The following is a 25,140-nucleotide window of genomic DNA, read 5'->3' on the forward strand; positions in this document are numbered from 1 at the left end:
CCTTTCCTGCACAGAGCATCTGTGTTGGTGGTCCAGTCCAGCCTGTCATCCAGCTGTACTCCCAGGTCTCCCAGGTTATATGTCTTTTCCTTCTATTTCGGGCTCAAAGACGGGAATTTTGGTGCAAGCGCAGAACACCAAGTCTGACTCCAGTCCGGCTAAGCGTATACATGCAGGAGTAATCGGACTTTGGAAGTGTGTATAGTTTTAAACTATTCATGTTTAAAAATAAATGTTCATGACGTTTGATAAGCAAAGATTGCATTTTTACGAGGGCTTAGGGTGAGGAGGGATGGTGAAGGGCCCCACTTAGATTCTTTGCCCCCCACAGTCTAGGATCGCCTCTGGCCGGTTGCACACTTCACCACCACTGCTTTCTTTCTGTACCAGCCACATGTGAGACATTGACCTATGTGTTCTTTTAAAATGTCACTATTTCTGCTGGATGTAACTGTCACACCACTGAAGGTTGGATGTGGTGGGTGAAAAAGCCACTGAAGGCAGATTATAGACTGTTTTCCAGTGTCCTATTCCCACCATTAATTAACAAGAGCACACATCGGTTGCATAAAAATAGATTTTTAAACAAAAAGAAAAAACAATTTTACTGTGTTATGAATACTTGGAATTACTACAACACCACAGCCATTCACTGTCACACTGTTGTTTCATGTCACAGATTCTTTTCTCTTTTTTTTTAAGTTTTGAGTAACATTGATGTGAACTGCCGCTGAGACATTTTTAGTGAGATGGTTCACAATATGATTTTGAGTACATACACTGACCTATATGTGCGAAGAAGTCAAAAACTCAATAGACAAGTTATCCATTGTGTCATGTAATTTGGGTTTGTTGAGTGAAATGTTTAAAAATGTTTATCAGTGTTCCCCAAAACCTTGAAATGATGATGTTGTCAAATGTCACTCAAACTGATTCATCAGTTATCAAGATAATATACATAAATAATTGTTGCTGTAATGTTTCTTTCAGAGACATGTGCACATGTTGTCATGAAGCTGGGCTATTTTGTGTGGTTCTCCCTGCTGTTGCCAACGTCTATTCTCCTCCCACAGCTTTCGTTCCGCTTCTGCCAGCATTACCTCAGAGGTCCTTCCTGCAACACTAATTACTAATTCAGCACCTCTGTGAAAAGGTGAGGAGCTTGTTTTATTATCACCTCCATGAATATCCTCAATGCTGTTACAAAAGCAATTAAAGAGAACCAACCCTGCTATTTATTTTACGCTAAAGACCAAATGTGGAAAAAGAGGGCTGTTAGAGTGTAACTGTAACTAACTCTCATGTCATAATTTATGTTGTAACACCACGCAGATTACGGAAGAGGGAGTAACAAGTTTCACAAATGCATTTTAACACCATTACAAAAACTCCCATGATTCTTAAAATAAATAAACTTTATAGTATTATATTCCTGGATATTGGCAAACATGGCAACATCCCCTGATATTTATGTTTATTTGTTTTGCACAATGAAGAAAGATGTATATCTATTTCTGTATTGGTTATCTAACCAAGAGCTCCCTATATCAGCATATCGTATATTGTATATCCCTTACCAAAAAAACATCATTCATTTTTTTCATTTTCTTGCTTTTTGGAGGCAGCCATTTTGCAGCATATTTCTACAGCAAGCTAAATGGACCAACCGACAGTGTTCATTCATTTCTTTTCTACCACTTCTGCAACTATCCTCCACATGAGAGAACAGAGAGTGTGTTTCACAATCGAAACTTACTGTGATAATGAGGCAGAATGACAAACTTGCTGGTATGTGAAGGCCACTGTAGTTTCCTGATGTGCTTAAAGAGAGGGGTGAGCATAAAAGTCCTCTGTCTGTTACAGCCATAGATTGTACATGAGAAACAATGCAGATTCAGGCCAAAGTAAAAATGTACTGAATAGACACCAGGAGGCAACCTCTGGCTGCATAAGTCAGATAAGTCAGTTTGAAAATCTCATTTGATGTAAAACATTTTCCTGAGTGAATAATCTCAGCTGCTAGTTTCAGGTCTCTTTCAGTAATGGTAGCACTTTTCTTGTCTGGATGACCACTCAAAGCTGCTTTACACTACAATTGTGCCATTCACCTATTCACTCACACTTTCATACAGCATATATTTGTGCAGTGTTTCATTTCAGTTTGCAAAACCACTACCATTCAAAGGAAAATAGACATTAAACCACAACACACGTGAGTGCACATCAGTGTGATTGACAGCTGCATCATCCCATATGTGTCTGGTTGCAGGTGTCTTAGATTCTGAAGAGTGACGTCACTTGCTTCTTGGTTACCATCTACAATCATTGGATGTCACTCATTCATACAGGACCTTTAATAAAATGTACCCTCTGTGGTACATAGACCTGCCCCTCGCTGTAATATAACACATCAAGAATAATAATAGTCACTGGTGTGATTTAATTGTTTTAACACCTTCTTTCTCAATAGTTTGCCTTTCTGTTGACGGTGCAGATCTACTCTACGTATTACGGTAAAAAAAAAATAAAATAAAAAAAAATCTGACGTGCGCTTCGGTGTGGGCTCAGGTCATTACGGTAATCGCCAGCGCTCTCACTCTCTCTCCCTCTCTTTGAGAAGTGAACGCTGCTCCGGGGTTTGTGGATAGTAAAAGCACGGAGCAGTACGATGACACACCGCCCTCCGCCTCTCTACTCACTCATCTAAACAACGACAAAACGTTCCACTGTGAAGCAAACTCTGGACTCCACTGCTGCTGCTCACTGTGAGTTAAACCCCTGATTTATATTTACTCCCGTCTTTCTCAACAAGCACTCTGTCACTTTGAAATGCTTTGGCGCTGTAATTTGTTCTGTGTCGCAGAGTTCACAGCTAGCTACGATTATTTAAGCTGTTTTCTCGCCGCTTCGTCGTAAAAGCTTGTGTCCACTTTGTGCGCGAGATATTTGATTTATTTATTTAGTTTTTACTTTTAAATGTTTTGTTTTAACAGTGGTTTGGTTTTATATGAGTAACGCTGCCAAAGCTGGAGAAGTTGGGAGCATGTGGCGAACGGCTCTGTCAAAAACAGAAAAGAAAGGGGGAAAAAAGAAGCAGTTGTGTTTGCGTGTGTCAGAAAAAAATCACTAAAAGTCAAACTCCCCTGTCGTTTAATTTCTTTTATTTGCCACCGTTAGGATAACCGGCTTATCTCTGGAGCTGCTACACCCCACCCTGTCACATTAACTGTAAAGTTATATAGCAGCCAATAGGAAGCGTTTGCGAGGAACTATTTATTTAATTAATTTATTTGGTAAATAATTATTCAACATGACTTTTCCACGGACTTGGCCTTTCTAAATAGGTTATCGAGTTTTTTTTTGTTATAAAATAACATGTCTTTTATAAGTTACTTTTCAAAAGGATATAGCAGAATGACTCAGTTACTCGAAAAACATGATCTCGACATGTTTGGTGTTCACATGAGTAAAATTCTTCCACAAAACATGAGGAACACGAATGGCACGTCGTGTTCCACATACCTGCATCAAGACCAGCAACAACAAACCACAATTCCACAAGCGTGTCCTGCTTTTGTAGCACAATAGTCAAAGGAATAAAAAGGGCAGAATATTTATATATACAGTAAATAAGTGTGAGTTTTCTGACATATTGACATTGGGTTTGAGTTGCAATATCATTTTAAAGTCAAGCTTCATAACAATATTCACTCGCTTTATAGATTTAAATCAAGATGGAGCACCACACCTGATATTGCAGTGTTTTTAATTAGGCAAAGAATGGAGAACAATCAAAACATTGAATGAGTAATTGCAGCCTTATATTGCCTTTTTAATTTGAAACCATAAATTGCTCAGACCCAATAGAAAGTAAGAGTTTTATTTAATTCATCAAACCATTGCTGCCTCCATCAAGGACGTTATGTGCTTGGCAGCATTTGTTTGGCTGTTTGTGAGCAACATAAATAAAAAAAGTAATTACGACTGACTTTACAGTATGTCACTCAGAAGAAGTTTTTTAAAGACTTTCTTCGTGGAGTTTGCATGTTCTCTCTGTGTGTGTGCATGGGTTTTCTCAGGGTTCTCTGGTTTCCACTTTCCTCCTACATGTCCAAAAACATGCAGAGGTTAATTGAGTGTGTGAGTGACTGGTTGTTCGTCTTTATATAAAGAAGAACACTGACACTCAGACGATCTGTCTCGGGTGTACCCCTGCCTTTCGCGCTATGTCAGTTGGGATTGGCACCAGCAGCTCCACGACCCTCGTGGAGGATAAAGTGGTACAGAATGGTTGGATGGATGGATACTGTGGGAAACATAGAGGCCTTGGCCATGGTGCTTTCTCTAATTTCCATGTGAGTTTGTTCAGAACATTACCCGATTGCATCAAATTTAATAGATTCTTCCTTGACCCATGTCTTATCCTCACACATGGTTTAGTGGAGGTCTGTTTGTGTAGTCCTGCACAGACAGATTAAAATATAACCTCTTTGCTGGTGGCAATGAAGTTTAAAATGTAATTGAAATAATAGATTTTTTTTGACAGTGCCAAACACATACAGCTGTACATCTTTCAATATACACAGGCAGACATATACAGTTGGGTGATGGTGAACCTCGGATTAAGGATCTTGTTGGTATGGCCTGTATACTTCTGCACTTAACTTTATTATATCTCTCTTTTTTACTCTCTTTTAATAAACTCCTAAAAATATCTTGACCAGGACTCCCTGTAAGAAGAGATATTGTATCTCAATGGGACCTTCCTGGCTAAATTAAAATATCCAAGGCTAATTGACCACTGAACACGTCATCCATGCACAATTACTGAAATGTTTTACCAGGTTATTGCTGCAAGACTTTCCCACACCCTCCTTTTTTGAAGATTTTTTTCCTACACATGCCTCAACCTATTTCAAACAATACATACTGTTTATGCCCTGGACTATAACTAACTACTTGAACTGCGCCCCTCCCCAAGTGTGCTGAAATCTTTTCATTAATAAAATGAAAGACGTGTGTTTCAATTCTCCCAGGAACTTGTAAGTGACGTGTGTTGAAATAGCTTTTGGTCATTCTTAGCATCACATGACATGAGAGACAAACCTAACAGATCTGGTTTGTGTTGGACATGTCACAACCTGTCCCTAAGTAGTTCAGTTATACTGTACTGCTCCCAGGCTGAACATGCTGTGTTCTGTGCTGACCTGCAGCTTACTTCTTGCAGTCTGCAGAGAAAAGTCAAAGGCAATGACCAGCTGTTTTTTTCCCCTCCTCAAAATAACACCTTTGCTTCATGCATGAACACGCCCACGTTTCCAGTGGCACAACATTGCAACACACAACATGACCTAACCCAAGGTACTGACTGACCTGGGTCAAACAGTAGCCAACAACATGAGGGAAGCAACATGGTGGCTAAAACATTCTTAATATCTCACAAAAAGAAGTGACACCCAGTGAGGAGACAAATGTGACACTGTGTGATCATCAGTCAATACGTCATCCAGACAGTGTGGGAGTGCAGGGGGATTCTAATTGGCTCAGGATCTAGGAACAAACTAAACAGGGTTTCTTCTGTTCCCATAGTGCCCATGGTGATACATTTTTCAGCATGGCGGAAAAAATAATACAGTTTATGTGGAGTGAGCAGCAGTGACTGAAGCTGCACTAATGTAGGCATCAGCATTTTTTTTGAGCTTAGGTGAAGTGGTTCAGTGGCATCTCTGTCATTTTTATCTCAAGCTTCATCATCAAAACATTAGATACTTTCACTGGTAACAGAGTAGCACTCTGCTGTGTGAATGCAAAAGCAGCTCCAGTAAATGGGTCAGATCTGTCCTGATGACCTTTTTTGTAAACGCTTGTGGCTGCACAATATTGTCACCCGAGCCAACACTTAAAGACTCTGGGCTTTTGTTGCAGACTCCTCTCAGTAATTGCTGTCATACAGAACAAAAACACTGCTCTGTGACTACTGTACAACTATCACACTACAGTATTTTATGGCCTCTCTTTTTAAAGCTATCAAAATCACTACCAGTTATTGTTGATGCAAGCCATACTCAATGTACTACCAAATCAAGTGAGAAATGAGTTTAACCTTTTGGATCTGTCCCATGCACTCCACATAGACCAGATAAGGGACTCAAGTTGTTCTCAGTGCAGCTCCACTGTGAGGCTGATATGGTCTTTGGAGAGCCATGCAGCAGCATGTATAGATGGTTGAGTGTGTGTGTGGTTTTAAAAGACACTGAAGCAAGGAGTAGCATGGAGTACAGCTCTAGGCCATCCCACAGTTTGTTCACACACTCCTGGCTTAGTACATGCTGGGTAGCCAAAGATGATGCCCTTTTTTCCTTTAAATAAAATCCCTTTAGGGAATGATAACAATTTCTTCTACCTCTTGCACCTGCCTCTCTGTTTTGCACGTTCACATTCAGGTTGTCCCGATTATTGTTGAGGCAGATGGGTTATGATGAAGTGTAAGAGCAAATGTGCTTCAATCACAGAGTTATGAGATGAACTGAATCCAAGGAAAATAATATTACTGTCTTAAATCTAACATTGGTTAGCATGTTGTGAAGCTATGCCAACAACAACAAAACTTGTTTACAGTCTCTTGTACTTACCATGAACTGGTCTTCTAGTATTCCCAGACATGATGTTTTCTGACATGTCTGTTTACTACAGTCAAGTGCTTAATAATATCCACAGTCTACAGTAGTGATATAACAGCTTTGTTTTTTTTTTTCTTGAGGACAGCATGATGAATCTTTGGCAAAAACATGTTAAGGTGTGTGCTACTCCATAGGGCTGGATTTTAACCATATACGTTTTTTATTTCAGGGAAAAAAAAGCAATAACCAATGTATCAATTGTATGCCACTGCCTCTCAAAGTAATAAACTGTATGCATTATTTATAACTTGGCTGCACAGTTTTGCTCTGACTAGATCAAATACAGTAGCACAAAGAGTGACTGTTGAGGATCTCTGCCTCAAGACTTAGTTCTGTGTTTATTCTTCTTTGGTGTTTCATGAGAGTTCGCATCTGTAATGTTGAGTTACTGCCTCGTTTCTCTTTGTCTCTTTTTATGTATTGTTTCTTGTTTATTTATATCTGATTAGTGCTGCAACTAACTGTCATTTTAATAATTCATTAATCTGTATATTGTTCTTCCAATTTATCCAAGAACACATTTGGTCATATACATATATGTATATATGTGTATGTGTATGTATATGTGTATGTACTGTATATATATGTATATATATATATATATATATATATATATATATATATATATATATATATGTATATATATATATATATATATGTATATGTACATATATATATGTATGTATGTGTGTGTGTGTGTGTGTGTGTGTGTATACGGTATACACACACATGGGTATCCTCCCTGTTCTTTTGGTGGTTGTTGGTTTACATTTATTCTTAAGAATAGCAACAAAAATTATTTATCCAAGCGAGCTTTATTTAGTTTAATCTTTCTGCCCTGCCCTCTGTTCTCTCTCTAGGGACCAGCAATATTGTTCTTGCCACTGAGTACGACTTTCTTCCTGGCATCTTCGCTTTTAATTTCCTTCTGCCTGCTGCCTGGTCTGACAGACACTGGGTTAGCCATAGGCTTTAATAATGACCCGACAACACATGAGCTTGTGTATATTTTCAGTGGACAGGATTAGAGCAACAAAGACCATATGTTGCCGTTCAGACGTTGTAGTTTAATGGCAATGAAAAGCTGCTCAGCTTATTGATTCTGTCAGGGTAAGTCAGGATCAGTAAAAAATTTGTGAAAATCCATTTCATTGTTGAGTGTTTATTGTGTTATTTCTGCTCAGGCTGCTTGGGCTATCAGTATACTTTTGACAATGTCTAATTTTCTTTTAGACATTGTCAAATTGTCACTTCCTACTGTAACATTTAATCAAGCTTTTATGTTGCTTTTTTTTTTTAAGATAAAATACATTTATTGGGCTGTAATGGGACCTCTCTGGTCTGGTTAAATCAGTCTTTAAATGTATTTTTTTTATTTTTATTTCAGCCTTTAAAATGTGTTTTTTTTTATTTGACAGGTAAACTTGAGGGGACTTCATAGGACACAAAACGAGCCGTGCCAGCAGAGATCATCATCATCCTCATTTGAGATTAGGAACACAGTGTGACCTCCACATACCTGAATTTAGTAAGTGAAAGCTTCTTTTTCCTTTCACATCACTGTTGTATTGTTGATTTGTGTAGGAACTGGTAAAATAAATCTGTATTGTTCTCACTGTGAAACACTATGGGTTCGTCTGTTAATGCATGCATGAGACCTTTTATATGGTTTCATATTTCCTGGTTAGCTGGTTATTCTGGTTAGCTGACCCCATAGATAACCTTGGATTATCACTTCAGAGCCATTGCTGTTCAATTTACTCAGTCTGAAACTCATCCTGCACTAATTTAGTTTCTTTCTTAGTCAAATCACGACTATTGATTGATTAGGGCTGTAGCAGTTATTTCAATATCATGTTCATGCCTTCTTGTCATCAGCTCAAACATACTTGACAACCTGTGGGCATTAGATTCCCACCTATATGTTATATGTGAAATAAATTAAATAATTTAGACCAGTAAACATACTCTCATCATAAATGTAACTGTAATAAATCAAACTGTCTAAAAGTTGGAAGCACATTTGTCCTAGTGTCCCCCATAGTTACCTTGACTGTGGCCGAGGGCACACACAGTTTCGTAATAAACTAGAGAAATCTGGAACCGTGGCAGGATTGCCACAAAATCTAACAGTTTCTCCCTTGAGCCATAACCCAGAACCCCAACATTTAATCAAAATCTTTGTCTTACTATTTAAGTTATGATGCTCAACAGACAAAACTTGGCCAAAAACCTAATCTCTTTGGCAGAGGTAATAAAAGAGGATTGTTGTCACAATAAAGGAAAAAGAATCATAATGGAGATCTTGTGCCGCCGTTATTGTAGAGCAGTGTGCGGAGCATTGATTTGCCGCCTCGGCAGACAGGCAGAGCTCAGCTGGTACGCTGTGAGTTTCCGATTTCACTGTGAGGAGCATGCAGATTCTAACATGCCCACTGCATGTAGAGTGACGTGTGCATATACCAGGATCGGGCTCACTGCCCATTCTCTACAGATGCACACATCTGGTATCCACCAAAATAAAAATGCTTCCTCCTTGTCCAAGGACACCATGGCTAACAGTTTTTACACTACAGCAACTTTTTTGAAATACTCAATTTGAAAAATATGTTGTTTTGCATACCTATTTCAAAAAACATTGCATTTGTTTTTGATTCCACCTAGTGACTCCATAAAATCCTGAGGGGGGAAAAAAACTGAGGAAAAAATATCTTCAGCAGCTGTGCTAGAGAGGCTCTACAAGAAAGGCTTTGTTAAGAATGAGCTCTGTGGTTTTCATTTGCCCCATTAATTAAAATACAATTAAAATAATTAAATGTAATGACACCACACAGTTGCCTCAAAGCATGCTGCTTACTAATTTTTCATGGACTTGGATGATTTATGTCATTTATTTTTATACTGTTTTTCAAACTGGATCCATTACTTTAAAGTGTACAGTGGCAGTACATGACATTTACAATATAAATGTTGACATGTTTTGGTTTACAGGGGTCAATAAGTATACGTTTATTGTGATTTTGCCCACAAAATGTCACAAAATGTCATATTGGAGTAAATCTATCAGCCAGCCTGTGTGTCTTAGTGTTATGAGGTTTGGGTTTTTTTGGGGGGGTTTTTTGGTTGCTGGAGTTCTGCAATAACAGAGTCATGGGAGTGAGCCACTTGATCTGCATGGTATTGTAATAATGCAGTTTTAACTGGACTATAGCCAGTGGCACATACCGTGGGCAATTGACCAAGGAGACAAATGCACCATTTTTCCTGATTAGATATCAACCTCATACTGCTTGGAACATTGGCCATCTTGTGGAGGCAATGATTTGCTGCTGGCTCAGGTTCCCTAATTTGTTTCTGTGTAAACTCAGCTGAGCCCTCATGGCATTTGTGGTGCTCAGTTAAAACCTGATTAGCAAGCTGCGTGGGTGTATTCACATTTACAAAGAGGCAGCTTTGGCATATCTTAGGATGTGTTAACAATGTAGACTGTGACAAAACTGGCATCACTGACACTGATTAAGAAAACCTTCTGCTTGATAGTAAGTTGGAAATATTAGAGTTGTTGTCTTAATACAAATACACCATTCAGTATCAGTTTCTGCATGCATTGAGCTATGTTTTTAATGGAAAAGGGATAATTGTTTTTGTACACTCGTGCACAAATACGCCTCAACAGACATTACTGATAAGTTAATTTGAATTAAAATCAACTTTTTGGGCCCCTGATCCAGATCCGATCTTTTTACTATTGAGTTTGTGCCGATACTGAGTCCCAGTCAAGGAGGTCACTGAAATAAATCAGTGAAATAAATATTCCTGACTGAAGTTTAGGGAGAAAGAAGACTCTTTCTTCATCTTGCCTGTATACTGCTGCTGTGAGGCTGCACTGCTGGTAGAGACAGAGCTAGGAAGAGAGGGAGCAGGGGCGTAACCTCCTTTCCAACTGAACCAGAGCTGTGTTTGTGTGCAACATAAAGTTAAACTGTGACTGTGAAAATGTTACTTCTCTTCATGTTTGTACATAATGTAGACATTCTGGTATAAAAACAAAACTGTTCAACAAACACAAATAAACTTATCTGACATACATGAAGCTCTGCTACAGTCTACAGCTCAGCTACATGGGTGAAAAAGTAGCCAATAGCCAGTGTTTGTTGAAAGTGTTAACTTGCAGTTAATATCATTGTATGGTGTGATAACTGATCTCAGATCAGTTGAAAGTAAATGCCCAGATCAGCTCCAATCCGATAATTGTGATTGGGACATCTGTGGACATTTGTGAGGTTGTCTTGGGTTTCAGGCTTCAGCTGCATTTCCTGCTAAATTAGAAGTATAATGAAAATTCTGTCTGTCACCTGATTACTTTGCTTAGTCCATTACTATCAGCATACACAGTAGACTACATGACTACATAGCTGCTGTAATTAAAACTCATTTTTTATGAATGACAATGAATGTTTTTAAATATTCTCCACGGAGTCTAGAAGAAGGTTTTGTTTATAGTGTGGTTGTAACATTCAGTGTTTCAGCACCTTTACCATTTGCAGTCTGTCTGCAGTGTGGGGGACTGATGGATGCACCAATCCAATTTTGAATAATAAGTATGCACCTGTGTGTATTGCACTGTTTGTGGAAGGTGCTCTGCTTACTGATAAAGGGCATTGATTCAAGTATTTCTGTGATTGGATCAGAGCAGGATAACAGAAGTGTTGTCAGTCTGCTGTGATGATGTCTCTTTGTTTTAGACAGAAGGGTAGAAAGGGTGGAAAAGACAGTATCAAGATCTATTCTTGATACTTAAGTGATACCTCACTAAAGTCTAGAAAAAGGTTTAATTAGTCTCAGGATCAAAAACATTATGGCAGATAAAGTTAAGGAACAAGGTTATACCTAAATTTTGAACTTAAACATAAACCTAAGACATTACATATAATTATTAGGGTTGCAGGGTAGTTGGTATTGAGGGTGATTTACATTGTTGGGGCACACAACTTTTTTTTTCTACACATAAAACCCCCTTTGGTTCTTTTTCACATAGCAATAGCACTGAAAATGATCTCATTAGTTAGCTCCATGTAACAGCAGAGCAGTCACATCTCACATGAGTGGAGTCTCATCACTCGAAATCAGACCGGTCGGATGATAAGAAGGGCTCTCAAGCAGACGAATATGCAATCATATGCAGTCATTTTTTTGTTGTTGAGGTTACTGCCTTGTATTTTTGACCTCATTGACTCTAAAGCACATACTCTGTGACATCTGAGATGGTTACTTGACCCAGCTTTATGTCAGCTTGTAGTATTGAAAAGAGATGGCACAGCTGTGGTAGTTGCTGTCCTGTTAGTCCTGATATTTTGCAGTGTAAGGTGTAAATGGAGCAATTCTTTTTTCACATTGCCATCTGGCAAAAGAACTGTCAGCAAAATGGAAGATGGTGTACTTGTGTGCTTCTGGGCCAATATTCAAAAGCTGATGTGCACCTGCACACGGTAATTTTGATGTCAGGGTATGGTACTGTGAAATCCTCTTGTTGGCTCCTTTGAACTTTATAGGCAACAAAAGTGTGTTTATTGCTCTGTGAACCAAACCCAGTGTGTGTGTGTGCATCCATTATCAATGTCATTCCTGTAATGATTAGCAGAGGATTATATGACGATCTCTCCTGTCCGTGTTGATGAGACGGGGTGACACTGCAATGGATAAAAATCTAATATTTATGTCAAAATATGTAATTGGCAACATGATGGATATTTTATGGATCTGTTTTTGACCTTCACTGAGCAATTATTTCCACATTCAGATGGTGCAGATTGATCCTTCAAATTAGTGGTCCTCATTCATCACTCAGCGGGGGCTGCCTCGCAAACCAGGTAGCTCCTTAGCACTCCTCGGGAAGGAATATCGAAGTTGAAGGCTTTAAATAATGATGTTGTGGTATCTTATTATTCATTTATACAGTTGTATTTGTTGTGAGCTGGTTTTTGTGTTACTGCTAATGACATACAGAAGTACTTTCAAATGTTCAGTATGGTATGACTTCAAAATATCAGAGAGATTGCATTTCTACTCCATAAGTGCTCGGGGCTGCAGGAAGTGGGGAGACGGAAAGCAGTTTCAGTTGCTGTAACACTTACTCACTGAGATGGGACGAAAGAAAATGTTCCCAGCCTTGTGGTTTTCCCTAGTTACATGAAAGCACGTCTGCTCTACTTTAAGTAATTGCAGATCATCATGCTCCCTTTTGAGATCTGAGAAGCAGAATACTGTCGATAGGAAAATTGGAAAGATGGCATAGACTTCATGGTTGGTTAGAAAACAGGAACACCACAGTGTCACCTACATTTCTTGCTGTAAAACGTACGATAATGATGACAGTGTTCTGCGACTCCACAAATCTATGACAGAAGATCAGTTTTGCCTACAAAATGTTAGAATATTTGATTATTTGCTGCAATGCTTCTTTTTTTTTTTTAAAGCTAATCAGAACTTGAAATGTGAAAAGTTGGGAACTTCAGTCTAAAGATTGTTTCCTACTTAACAGACCTCTGATATACTATGACATGCAATGTGTGGAAATATAATACAATATCAGGAAATCCTTCCTTCTTATTGCCTGTCTTATTACAGACATAAAAAGTAACACAGCAGGTTCAGTTAAGAAAGAGCATTTCATGACTCAAATGGACCAGTTGTTGGAGGGTTGATTATTGTGACTGTAGCTTTCATTAACATCTAGTTGTAGGCATATTCTATGCTGTTACAGTCATATACTCGCTGCAAGGCAGTCACATTTACCTATTTAGAATCAATTATATTAACATTTTAAGAATATACTCTTAACATATACCATTAAAGTCTATAGTTTAAAATTATATGGCATACCACCAAGCCATAGTTTGCATTTGACAGCTGTTTAAAGGGAAAAAAATGGATTCCTAGATTTATTGATTTGTGTTCTTTTTCATTTATGATCATCAAACTCCATGATAACGCCTCCAGAGATTCCGTCGTATTTGGAACAAAAGTTCACTCACTCAAAGACTAATAACTGTTTCATTGGTCAAAGGTCAAGGTCACAGTGGGCTTACAAAACAGATATTTGGCCTCTTGACTGTTATATTCCTTAAGTCAACATGTTAAGTTAGTCTGGGAGAAAATGGGTCAACTAAAACTGCTTTGTTCTCAACAGAGATGTACTGCTGAGCTGTAACTCCAGGTAAAAAAATATTTCTCTGCAGGAGGGAAAAAAACAGAGCTGTTGTCACTAATACTGATCATTACCAGTTGCAAGCCTCCTTTTATGCAGCAATACACATATCTCTTACAGTTCAAGTTTACATCAATATTTGGTGTCTGTTTTGTATTTGTATGTATCTATGTATGTTTGTATTTTTAAAATCTGTAAGAGATGCATCTAATTATTTCCCACAAGTGGAAAAACCACAACTCCAGCAGTGTAAGTCACCTTAATCCACAAAGTGCAGCAACAGAGCCCTTCTATTATAATTGTGTTTCTTCTCCACTGAACTGGGTGAAAATAGTTGTGTCTGTGCAGACTATTATCTACTAACTACTGTTTGTTGTGCGTCATGAAAGCCCGCCTCATTACATTATATAATTGGTCTTTGCGAGCAGTTACCACCGGCAAACGGGATTTGACATCTGGTATTTCAAACTTTGACTCCACAGTACCAATGTCTTAGTTTCTTTTGACTTATCGTGAAACATTCTGCATCTTAATATTGTTAGGTCAGTCTAAATTCCTTGAGATAAAGTATGTTGTGATTTGGCCTCACTTCACTAATCGACCATTCCCAAACTTAAGTGTGCCAGTGCCCACTTTGTAATCTGAAAATCCTCTGAGGCCCTCTCAAACTGTAAATCATGACTCTGATCAACACAAGACTGAGATCAGTAATTCCCATATATATTATTGTTTTTTGTGAACATTGGAATACAAAGGTTCAGTGCAGATGAATAATCAGTCCACTTCACTTCATTTCTGAACTTGCATATCTTTCAACACATTCACATGGTTATTACAGCCGGATTACCATCTATTATTTTAAAGGTTTAGCCTCACAACAAAGTGCTATCCAGTGTCAAGTGTGACTGATACTGGATATTTACACTTAAAATATATTGTACATATTTTACCGCAATATGAAACTTAATTACAAAAGTGGAAATTAAAAACATTTATATTTAATGACCTTTCACGGCCCGCCTGCAGTACCGCCATGACCCACACTTCGCTGGTCTAATAATTTCTAACTGAACAAAAGACGTTATTGTTTCAGACAGGCGTTAATTCAACTTTTACATATTGGGTGATTCCTTTCTGGAACTGCCAATATATAATGCCCATATTTTTATGGCCAATATGTTTGGCTGATTGTCTTTTTTCCTCCATCTGAGGAGAAAGTATAAAACCTTTATAATTACAAATGATACACAAAATTGCTTAACTTAAAGATTTATTGAACAACATCCATCTCTACAACCTGCATATTGTTTTCAGCACTGCAGTGCAAATATATATTTTAAATATTTCTATTATTTTTTTTATATTTAAAAAAAAATTATTTTAATATATTTTACATAAATATTAAATTAATTAAACACAATCAAAAAATGTGACTGGTCAAATAAACTTCTGGATGAATATTTTTAGCTTTTTGTGACTTTTGATACATTTATCATGACAAAAATGTGTAATATTGATATTATAATTATCCTCTTAACAAACAATTAGTGGCCAATACCGTTTATTAAAAAAAGACAAACATCAGTCTATTACAAATATTGGCCTATTAACCATTTAATTGGTCTACCTCTATAAACATCCACAACCTTCTTATAGTGTCATAGTCATCTTCATACATCTAATACCCCAAACCTTCACTGCAGTTTTTAGTGCAGCTAATTACTAATTAACTTTCATTATTAACTCTGCAACTAATACTAATATCACTAAATTATATTTAGGTATTGCAAGCAGTGTATTGTACATATATGTGTTATGTGACAAATAACCATACAATACTACACATAGTGTGTAGTATTGCTTTGCAGTTTCATAATAATAGATGTTCATAGCTTTTTTTAGATTTGGCAGATATTTTGTTCAATTAACAAGAATGAAACTGAGAATCTGCTTGTGACCTACCCTCCTGAGTTATTGTTCTTATCTCATTTCTTTGAGTCATAGTGACACCATAATTACATGTCATTGCAGAGATGAGCGATGCACAATAGCCCTAATAATCATGTAAGTAGTAATAATTACTAGTTGGCTGTGTAGTGGAGCTGGCTTTGTTGGCGTGCATGTTTTGAAGGCAGGTCCTCGGTCACATCTCTCAATCTCGATGTGTGCTGGATCCCTGCTGAACATCGATGGTTTAGCTCCTTGGAGGAGTTCCCTCATCTCCTCACCGTGTGTGTGCATTAACTCAGCTCTGCTCTACCTTAAACACTACTTTGCTATTTCTGAGTTGGCTTCACAGTGAGCCTGCAATGTCAAGATGACTCCAGAGATTAAAAAAAAAAAAAAAAACACACTGCTCCTTGGCAATTACTTTTTTACCACTACAGCGCCCTACCCCCACTGAGGTTCTTTGCCCCATATGAGCATATAGCAGTTTTATAACAGTTATAATTATCCACCTGTGTGTCTGACACACCATTCAATTATACATTGTGCTTGTGTATTTTCCATAAAAAGTGCTAAGCAGTGCCAAGTCATATTGTATATTGACAGCATCAATTTTAATTCTTTATTCACAACACCCGTCTTTCACTTTTATTGTACTGCCCCCTTTTTTCCCAACAGAATGAGCCTGGTAGTTGAGAGTGATCCAGTATGGCTATTTTACGATGCTATCTTCTTATTGTATGTCTGTGTTTAGAAAAGTTTACAGTTTGCATTTTGCAGCCATGCAGGTGGAAATACATTCTCAGAAAGTGTTGTGCATTATTAAATGTACAGTATTTACAAGTCCAGAATGTACAGTATTTACTTGCGTATGTGTGAAAAATACAAAATGATGTATTCCAGTATGCTGTTTCTCTCCTTGTACTTGATATACAGAGGAGAATAAGTGCTAATGTAAGGGGAGAATTGATGTCCTGCATTCATTATAATGAAAAATCCACAGGGAGTCATCAGAGACGCAGCTGGACTGCTGTCTTGTCAACCCTATCATTAACCACTATTCTTACAGTTGAGTGCAGTGGATGAAGCATGCAAAAATTGTTCAGACAAATGCATTCTGACTTCATATCCCATACCATTTGGTTTTGATTGTTTTAAAACATATTTCCATTATTGAAATCCTTGCCTTAATGGCTATAGTAGTAACATCTCTGTATTTATAATTACTGGTGTTCTTGGCTTTAATTGTGACTCCCCAGTGGTACCCACTCTCACATGTTCACATAATCATGGCGAAGTAATTCAGCCAACATAAGTGTAAATTTCCCTCGCTTCAGTGTTATGCAATAACCGAATATTAGACGGGGAGACTCCACATCATAGGAATCATTAATATGAGTTCATTCCATGTGAACGGTCCCCAGATGATTTAATCTGTTTGTCTCGATACAGTAATCCATTGATGGTAACTGAGGAGCAGTTCTCCACAGATGGTCCGCATGTACAGATCGTCTCTGTGTTGTATAGAATACAATTTCCAGAGCATGTATTGGTGGCCTGTTCTGACTCAAGACAGGAATTCACTGCTGTCTCCATTGCCTGTTGTTTACTGCCAGCTGTGATCATCGCTGCCTTCTGTATTCATCCGTTTTCTGTGACCTTTTACCACAACTGAACCTCATTTGTTATTATCATGGCATTAGGGCCAGCAGCAGCAGTCAGGATGGGAAGATATAGTGTTAGGATATTATTTATTATATTAGTTTTGATCCGTTGATTATATAAATTTTAGCCACTGGATGTCTGACATCAATTACAACTAGATGATTCCATCATCCATTACAGTGTTTGACTGTAATAACACTATACTGCCAATTTAAGTGGACTAAGCCTAACCCTGACTTTAACTAATTCCCACATTTCTTGTTCTGGTTATGTCAGAAGTACGTTGATTCTACATTTGAGGCTACATTTCCTTGTGATGTATAGTAATCATAGACTGTACTGTATATAAAAATGGACGTAGTCTTTTGGTGAAAACAAACTCCTGTTGTGAACCCTCAAGATTCACTATTTTGATTGGTGTGTTTTTAAAAGAGGAAATTTACAGACTTTACCCAACCAGACATCTGTTGTATGATACCGGATGTCAATCTCACTGGTGTCCACTCTAATGTCATACTTTGTCTATTTTCCTGTTAATGTGGACATAATGTGATCAACTATTGATTAAGAAGACCAATAACTCCTCAGGAAAATGTTTACTGACATTATAAACCAACTGAGGAGGAGGCACATTTGAGTTCTTTTTTTTTTTGCAACCAGGTGACCGATATCTCTGTCTTACTGGGCTCCACTTTTCAAACTGGAGAGCATCCAATTTCACGTTAAGTTTATGGGTTTAATTTATTTTATCTTGTCTGCTCTTGTGGGTGGAATAATAAAGAGGAAGACCTGTCACAGGAAATCTTAACATACCATGATGCACAAACTCAAGTGGTGGCAGGATCAGCCCACCTTGTGCATACCGCACTGAGTCATTCAGCTCCTCGTAGCAATGCTTGGTTGGACATGTAATGACTCTGAAGCTATAATAAGGTCATATACCTCGCCGTCTTCATCGAATTTTCCTGCTTTGCAATCCTAATTCTTCTACGCTAAAAGCTTCCCACAACCATTTCTTTACACGTTTTGTTGTTCTGGCAATGAAGTCTTCATATTTTAATCTGGGGTTCAGTAAAAGCTGCAGAAATATCGCACAGTTGATTTATATAACACAACATTACAAAACCCTACAGTACAATGGAAGACGCAGTTGGTGTCTCACATTTACTTGATGTACTGCAACTTGTTTTTGTGGGATGGATGACTATATTTGTGAACAAAGAGTAAACGACTCTTCATTCTCCTCTCTCATTCTCCTCCATGGCTCTCTGCCTCCCTCCATCCCTCTATCTTCCAGACACAAAAAGAAAGAACTCGTATATCATGCATACTTGCCCTTTCATTCAGACCTCTCTCCTGGGTGAGTGTGCATGTGTGATGTGCAGATGAGACATGCATTTTTGTTACTGGAGGGAATAGGGACAGGTCTTAGAATGTAGATATTTGGAGTTTGGAAACAGCAGTTGAAGATGCATTAAATCCAAAATGAATTGACACTGGATCAAATGTATGTCATGTCTAGAAGATGTTGTCTTTGCTGATATTTTTGTCCTGTGTGTGTGTGTATATATATACTGTCCCGCAAATAAAATTTGTCAAAGATTTGCTCTACCACACATATGCATTTCGTCACCCAAAGGATTTCTGTCAATTAGTTTCCCTTTAAATAACACTCAAGTCTTTCACTCTCGATGTGTGTGCAGTGCTCGACAGCTGCATCACTGATCTGCTGTGTCTCATACACCTCTGTTGTTCACACAAGGAGCTTGTCTGCTGTGTGCTCGCTGCAGAGCAGCTGCTGTGTTACATAGTTTGCATTTAAAAATTGGCATGAATTTTTAAAATGCCTCTGTACTCAAGCTAAATGCCAGGACCTTCAGTATGAAACTGTGCATCTGCAGTCCTGCAAAGGTTTTTCACATTTTTTCACTCTGAACCACCGCTATGAAGTGGAAAAAAAAAGAAGAAACATCACATCAACACATCTTTTCCCTGGTTTAAAGCATCATCCTCAGAGGAAAAGGAGGGTGGCTTTAATCTGTAGCATCTGTCATACAAAGAAGCACCTCCTTAGCATTGTAAGGAAATATTGACTCCAACAAGTGTCAACAACTCCTGATCTTGTTCTAATAGAACATGGCAGATTGGATTTGCCTGTGTGCAGTTTAGAAATACACTGCTTTATAGCTTCAGCTTTCCCAAGAAATGCTGTTAAAAGACTGTTTTGTACTCCCTCACAAAGTGCCTTTCAATGTGTCGAGCAACAGAAATGGACAGAAAAAAATTGCCATTCGTCTTTCCTTGCATGTCTCGTATTCTTGTGTTGTGGACACTGTTAGTTTGTCAGCAGTGTGAGTGGTGTTCTATGTCTGCTGTTGATGGCCACATCAATGCTCTGACTACCTTGGTTTCGTGTGCTCCTTTTGTCCTGTTATGTAGTAAATTCAAAATCTCCTCCTGAATTTACAAGTTACAGTGTAAATCAGTTGTAATCAAATTCTGGTTCTACAGATCAAAATAAACAGAACACATTCACACGAGCGTATCGCATCATGCTTTTAATGCGACTGTCCTCTGAAAATGCACACATCTGTGACCACATTCCTCCACTGATGGTTGGCTGTACTGTGCTGTCGGTGCAGGTGGATGATAACACTCAGCGCATTCAAAAGCCAACATGACCGTTGAACATGACTTTACAAGAGCCTGACATTTCATTCAGGATTAACTGGCCGTACTTCTTTCTGGAGGTCGTGGGGTAAAGGATGTGTTGTCTTCATAATCCACATCGACCAGAGCGTCAAACATGGTGGCAGAGGGACTTGGAGACTATTGGTCTTATGCTATTTATGGAAAAAGCGGAGGAGATGAGCATGCTGTAAAGCCGCCTTCTTATTTTGAGTAACACATTTTGTTCACAGTTGATTCTCTACACCCATGCACTGCTTTGTTCTTAGATTTGATGAATTTATGTACATGTGTATATATATAAATTTGTCACCAAACAGATGTATCTCAGGGAGAATATCTTTTTCCTATGTTTAGCAACTTCATTTCCACAGCACATGTTGTTTTACAAAACCTGTGGAAAGTAAAGTATTGTTTGTTACTTGTATTATCACTGATGCCCAACTATCATTCCATAATCCATGTGCACTGACCTATGTTTTGTGTGGAAAGTGTCAGGAATGTTGTTGTGTTTACGGGCTCTGTTGCCTCATCCCTTCAGACTCTTTAGGCACAACTGGTACCTACTGTATGTCTTAAGGAAAATCGTTTATCTTAGAGGACAGTATATGTAGAGATGTAAAGATTTTGTCTTTTGCTTTTGAGGCTTTTAAAGCTGTGTTATAGCTTGTTTCCATTTGTTAGAATATTGAGCATTTTGTGTTGTTGCATGGTTGCACTGATGTTTTTTTCTCTCTCTGTGGAATACTTTCCTCGTACATAGAGCAGTGGTTCAATAATTGCTCTTGTATAACTACACTAGGGTACTACCCTATGGAGTAGGGCCAACGGATTTTATTGAAATAAAATTGAGATCACCATATAGTTGAGTGCAATATTCAAATGATCTTCATCATCTGCACATGAAAGGGTGACCTGACATTTGCTATAACCTTTCTTGTCCACCCTTGTTAGACGACTCCTGTTGTTTTCATCTGCTCTATCTGTAAAACATCTTGATGCATCTTGCATGACTGTTGGAATTTTAATCTCACCTGCCAACAATTGTTCTTGTATTTCAATTTACCTGCTCCTTATAACAGCTCTCCATTTATTATCCCCTGTTTTCACAAGTTTACATACTATATTTGCAGTTCGATCTTGGTCTGCTGTATGTATGTTGCACAAATGTAACATTAGCAGTAGACAACACGTTATCCTTACTCTGTATCCACATTTGAAATCTAAATATCAAGACCTCGTATGGCAGGAGTGCAGGCATTTTGCCTCTGGGCTAAATGTAGCCCATGAGACCGTTTGATCTGACCCACAAGGCCGTTAATACATACAGAACAGCAAACAGATTCCCATGACAACATCACAACTTGAAAAAATTTTGATCATTTCCAGCTGTATATGTCTGTGTTGTTCATCGAGTGAAATGTTTTGTGTCATCATAGAGATGGACTTTGATGCAAAATATCACTTTCCAAGAGAAACAAAAACATTTTGTAAATACAATTTTTTTTTTATGAGGATACATTCACAATGAAGAAACTCAATCTTCAGTGAATTTAGATGCAGAAACCTCATTTAGAAGGCAAGTATTTGGAGTGCAGTTGAGCTGCTTGAATTGGACAAAGTAATATTCTGAAGAGTTGGTTTGTCTAAAAAAGAGCCAAAGATGAAACCACAAATATAACTAGTCAGACATGTTATGACTTTGCAAGCCACTCTCACAACATTAACGTACTCAACAAATGCCTGCTATAATATGTGAATATGTTGGTGTGTTTATATGAAATCCTTGTATTTGGCACATTTTCAGGCCATGAAAACATTACTTTTGCTATGCCTTTAAACAAAGAACCAGGTGATTAATACTCTTGAGAAGAAATGCACTAAAGTTTGTGTCTACGTTCAGTAAAACCTTCCACGTTTTACTCTGATATGCTCAAAATTGACTGATCCTAGAGAATCTGAATTCTGCCTGAGGATGAGTATACCCCGGTCTTAAAGTCACATTCTAACAAGATGATACTCATTTGCGAAATGTGTCTCTAATCCAGTTGACTGAAACAGATCAAAGTCTCTTAATGTATCCTACAATGTCACTTATTGCAGCATTTAGAAGATTGGCAAAGTAGCAGCAGCTCACAGCAGAGACCTCATTATCAAAGGAGGTTTCAATCATGAAAGGTATTTTGCTTTCAATAATGAAGAAGCGAGCAGTCCATTGTCAGTTGCTAGGCAACTGTATCGGAATTACTGACAGGGAAGGTAGGGAAGGGCAGAAACATGCAAGTATTCTGGAATGAGAGAAATGTGCAGTTTACCAGTGCATTCAGTAATGGGTGTTGGTGATTGTCACAGAAAGGGTTATTGAGGTGGAGCAGGTTAGGAGAGGAAAATGCAGGACCAGTAAAGAGATTAGTTCCCTCTCTGAGCCTTTTAAAGAAAACGGAAGACATTGTTCATATAATTGTAGGCACAAACCGTTGTTTGGATTGTAAAATGAACGATGAATTAAAAGAACTTGTTATCCTTTTGTGGCCCATTTATTGATAGTATTGATATACTATGAAACCTATATGCTTAATTGGGTTAAATTATGCAATTTTATTTTTCAAGATTTATTCTGTCCCTCTAAAAGTCCCCAAAAAGCTGTAGGACTATAAAATCAGTGTGAAAACCAGCAAGTTACCTTTACTCAGGAATTAATTCATTCATTTATCTGTTGGAGAAATTGCACGGTAGAGCAAGTAAACTGTGGATCGACTAATTATTTAAAAAAAAAAAAAAAATCAATATATAATAAATACAACCATATAACCTCATTAAAGTTACTGCATTTGGATTTTCATTGGTTTTCTCTTGCTTGCGACTGACCAAGGCACAAATTATAAATATTATATTCCTAATGAATTACTTATATAAACTGGTAATTACAACTTTAAATGAAATGTAAAATACGAATTTGTTAATTATAAATCAAATTGTGTGTACTGGAAGACTAACTGTATTCTGTCAGTGTGAATTCTGTCTGTTCCCCTCCTTTAACTGCACATTTGTGGTGTTCTTATAGAAAACCAAACATACAGGGACTTAATGTGGCTTAAAATGATGGCATGAGATGGCTTCTTAAGCTGCCAAGATGGTGTAGCGCAATCCAGTGTGTGTAAGTGTTGATGTGCCAACCTCTTACGCCATGATGGAAAATTATAGTTTCATGTGTAGGATGACACCTTCAGAAAGGAGTCCTGTTCACTTAAGCTCGATTAGGTTTGCATCCACACTGTGGAGACATTGGCACTTTTGTCTGTGTACGCTTTAAGGTGGCCGTCTTTTCTTAATTGATATGAATGTGTATTATATATTCACTGTTGAATTATTTGAAGTGTAGGATAGATCAGATGAATAATTTTGCGGACTTGGCAAATATCAACCATAAGCCGATGATTCGTGACAATTAGAACAGCCCACGTTGTGGTGCCGTGACGCATTTTGGCAACATCTGGACAACAAATGGACACTTGGGAGATGCATCCTAAGCATTAGCACTGCGTGGTGGTTTGCTTGAGCCTTTTTTAGGAACAACCTCTTCACTGCTTGCTACCACCTTGTTGGTCTCTCTCTCTGAGGTAATGCTGAGGCTACAGTTCTGCTCCATTATGAACCGCAGAAGCCCATGCGGTATAAACCATTAATCCATCTATAAATGCAAGGACATTTCAATGTTTCAACGGTTCGTTTGACAGGCTTCAAACTTGGCAGGTGACTCACAAAGGCCTCCAGGTTGTGCAGTGCAGACTGATGTGGTTTGGATAAGAATGATAAATGGTATTGGTGAAAAGAAAATAGCAGGCACACACAGAACGGGTACTGCACTATTTCAAGTTCATTCATTTAATTGATAATAATTGGTTGTTTTTTTTAGTTATTTGATCCATTTTATGTTATTAAGTTGCGTAAGTCAAGTCCTCAAAAGGGATTAATAATAGGTTTTCAAACACTGTGTAGTGTCTACCTTGGTGAGAGGGGTAAAACATAAGAAAAACACACATTTTATGCACAACAGTAATGAAAAACTTTAAATACATTGAATTTTAATAATATCCCCCATTTTCTTTCCCACCTCTTTCCCCATTTCCTGATTTCATTTTGGCCACAATGCTTGCCAGTGTAGATTCTCTAACCTCTCTTTCCACTTCTTTTTTTAGGTGTGTGCACCATGGTGTCTAAACCTCACCCTCCTCTGATGAAGAAGCACAGTCAGACAGACTTGATAAGTCGCCTGAAGAGTCGGAAGATCCTTGGAGTTGGCGGTGAGGACGATGATGGCGAAGTGCACCGCTCAAAGGTCAGATTAATGCACTTGAAATGTATTCCATTCAATTTCAGTTTGCGAAACAAATACAGACAACAAAGCAATTGTGTGTTAGTTTTAAAAGTGAGCACCTGTTAAAGTATTGCAATTCAGATGGGAACAAAAATTGCAGCATTGTGAAAGCAAATCAGCACTCGCCCACAGATGCAGTCCTCTACCCCGTGAAGAGCTATGGGTTACTTTCAAAAGCCACAATGGGCTGCTAATTGGTTCATCACTCTTTGTGTCCCATTGTGTGAATTTGCCCTGTATGCGTCAGTGAATATAGATCACATAGTATCACAGCTCCAGTGAAATCAGCCTGGCTCCTCTGGGAAGACTTCGTGCCTCTTGCATCTCTTGTATAAATACATCTGCACATTCATAGAGACTATACAGTGATGTGTTTACCAAAGCACAACTGCTTTATGTATGCAAATGCTAATTTCATAGTCATGCGTTCCAAGCAGCACAGCTGTAGACAGCCACTGATGTTTTTTTGTTTTTTTTGTTCTCTTTCAATGAGGCTCGCATATCAACATTTTCCAGATTTATTTTTAAATCTGGTCGGGTGAGAATGAGCATAGAAGCACTGAACTATTCCTCAC

General features: G+C 38.1%; 1 protein-coding gene across 1 annotated transcript in view; it reads left to right on the forward strand.

Moving 5' to 3' along the window:
* Nucleotides 1–2,616: 2,616 nt before the first annotated feature.
* Nucleotides 2,617–25,140, forward strand: part of tp53i11b (tumor protein p53 inducible protein 11b) — a 34,519-nt gene continuing 11,995 nt past the window's right edge. The window contains exons 1-3 of the mRNA XM_058646210.1: nt 2,617–2,765; nt 8,099–8,208; nt 24,387–24,526. Coding sequence (XP_058502193.1) covers nt 24,398–24,526 — 129 coding nt within the window. The 5' untranslated portion in view covers nt 2,617–2,765; nt 8,099–8,208; nt 24,387–24,397. The remainder of the gene's footprint in view (nt 2,766–8,098; nt 8,209–24,386; nt 24,527–25,140) is intronic.

Source organism: Solea solea, chromosome 12 (genome assembly GCF_958295425.1).
Source record: "Solea solea chromosome 12, fSolSol10.1, whole genome shotgun sequence".
NCBI classification, from domain to species: Eukaryota; Metazoa; Chordata; class Actinopteri; order Pleuronectiformes; family Soleidae; genus Solea; species Solea solea.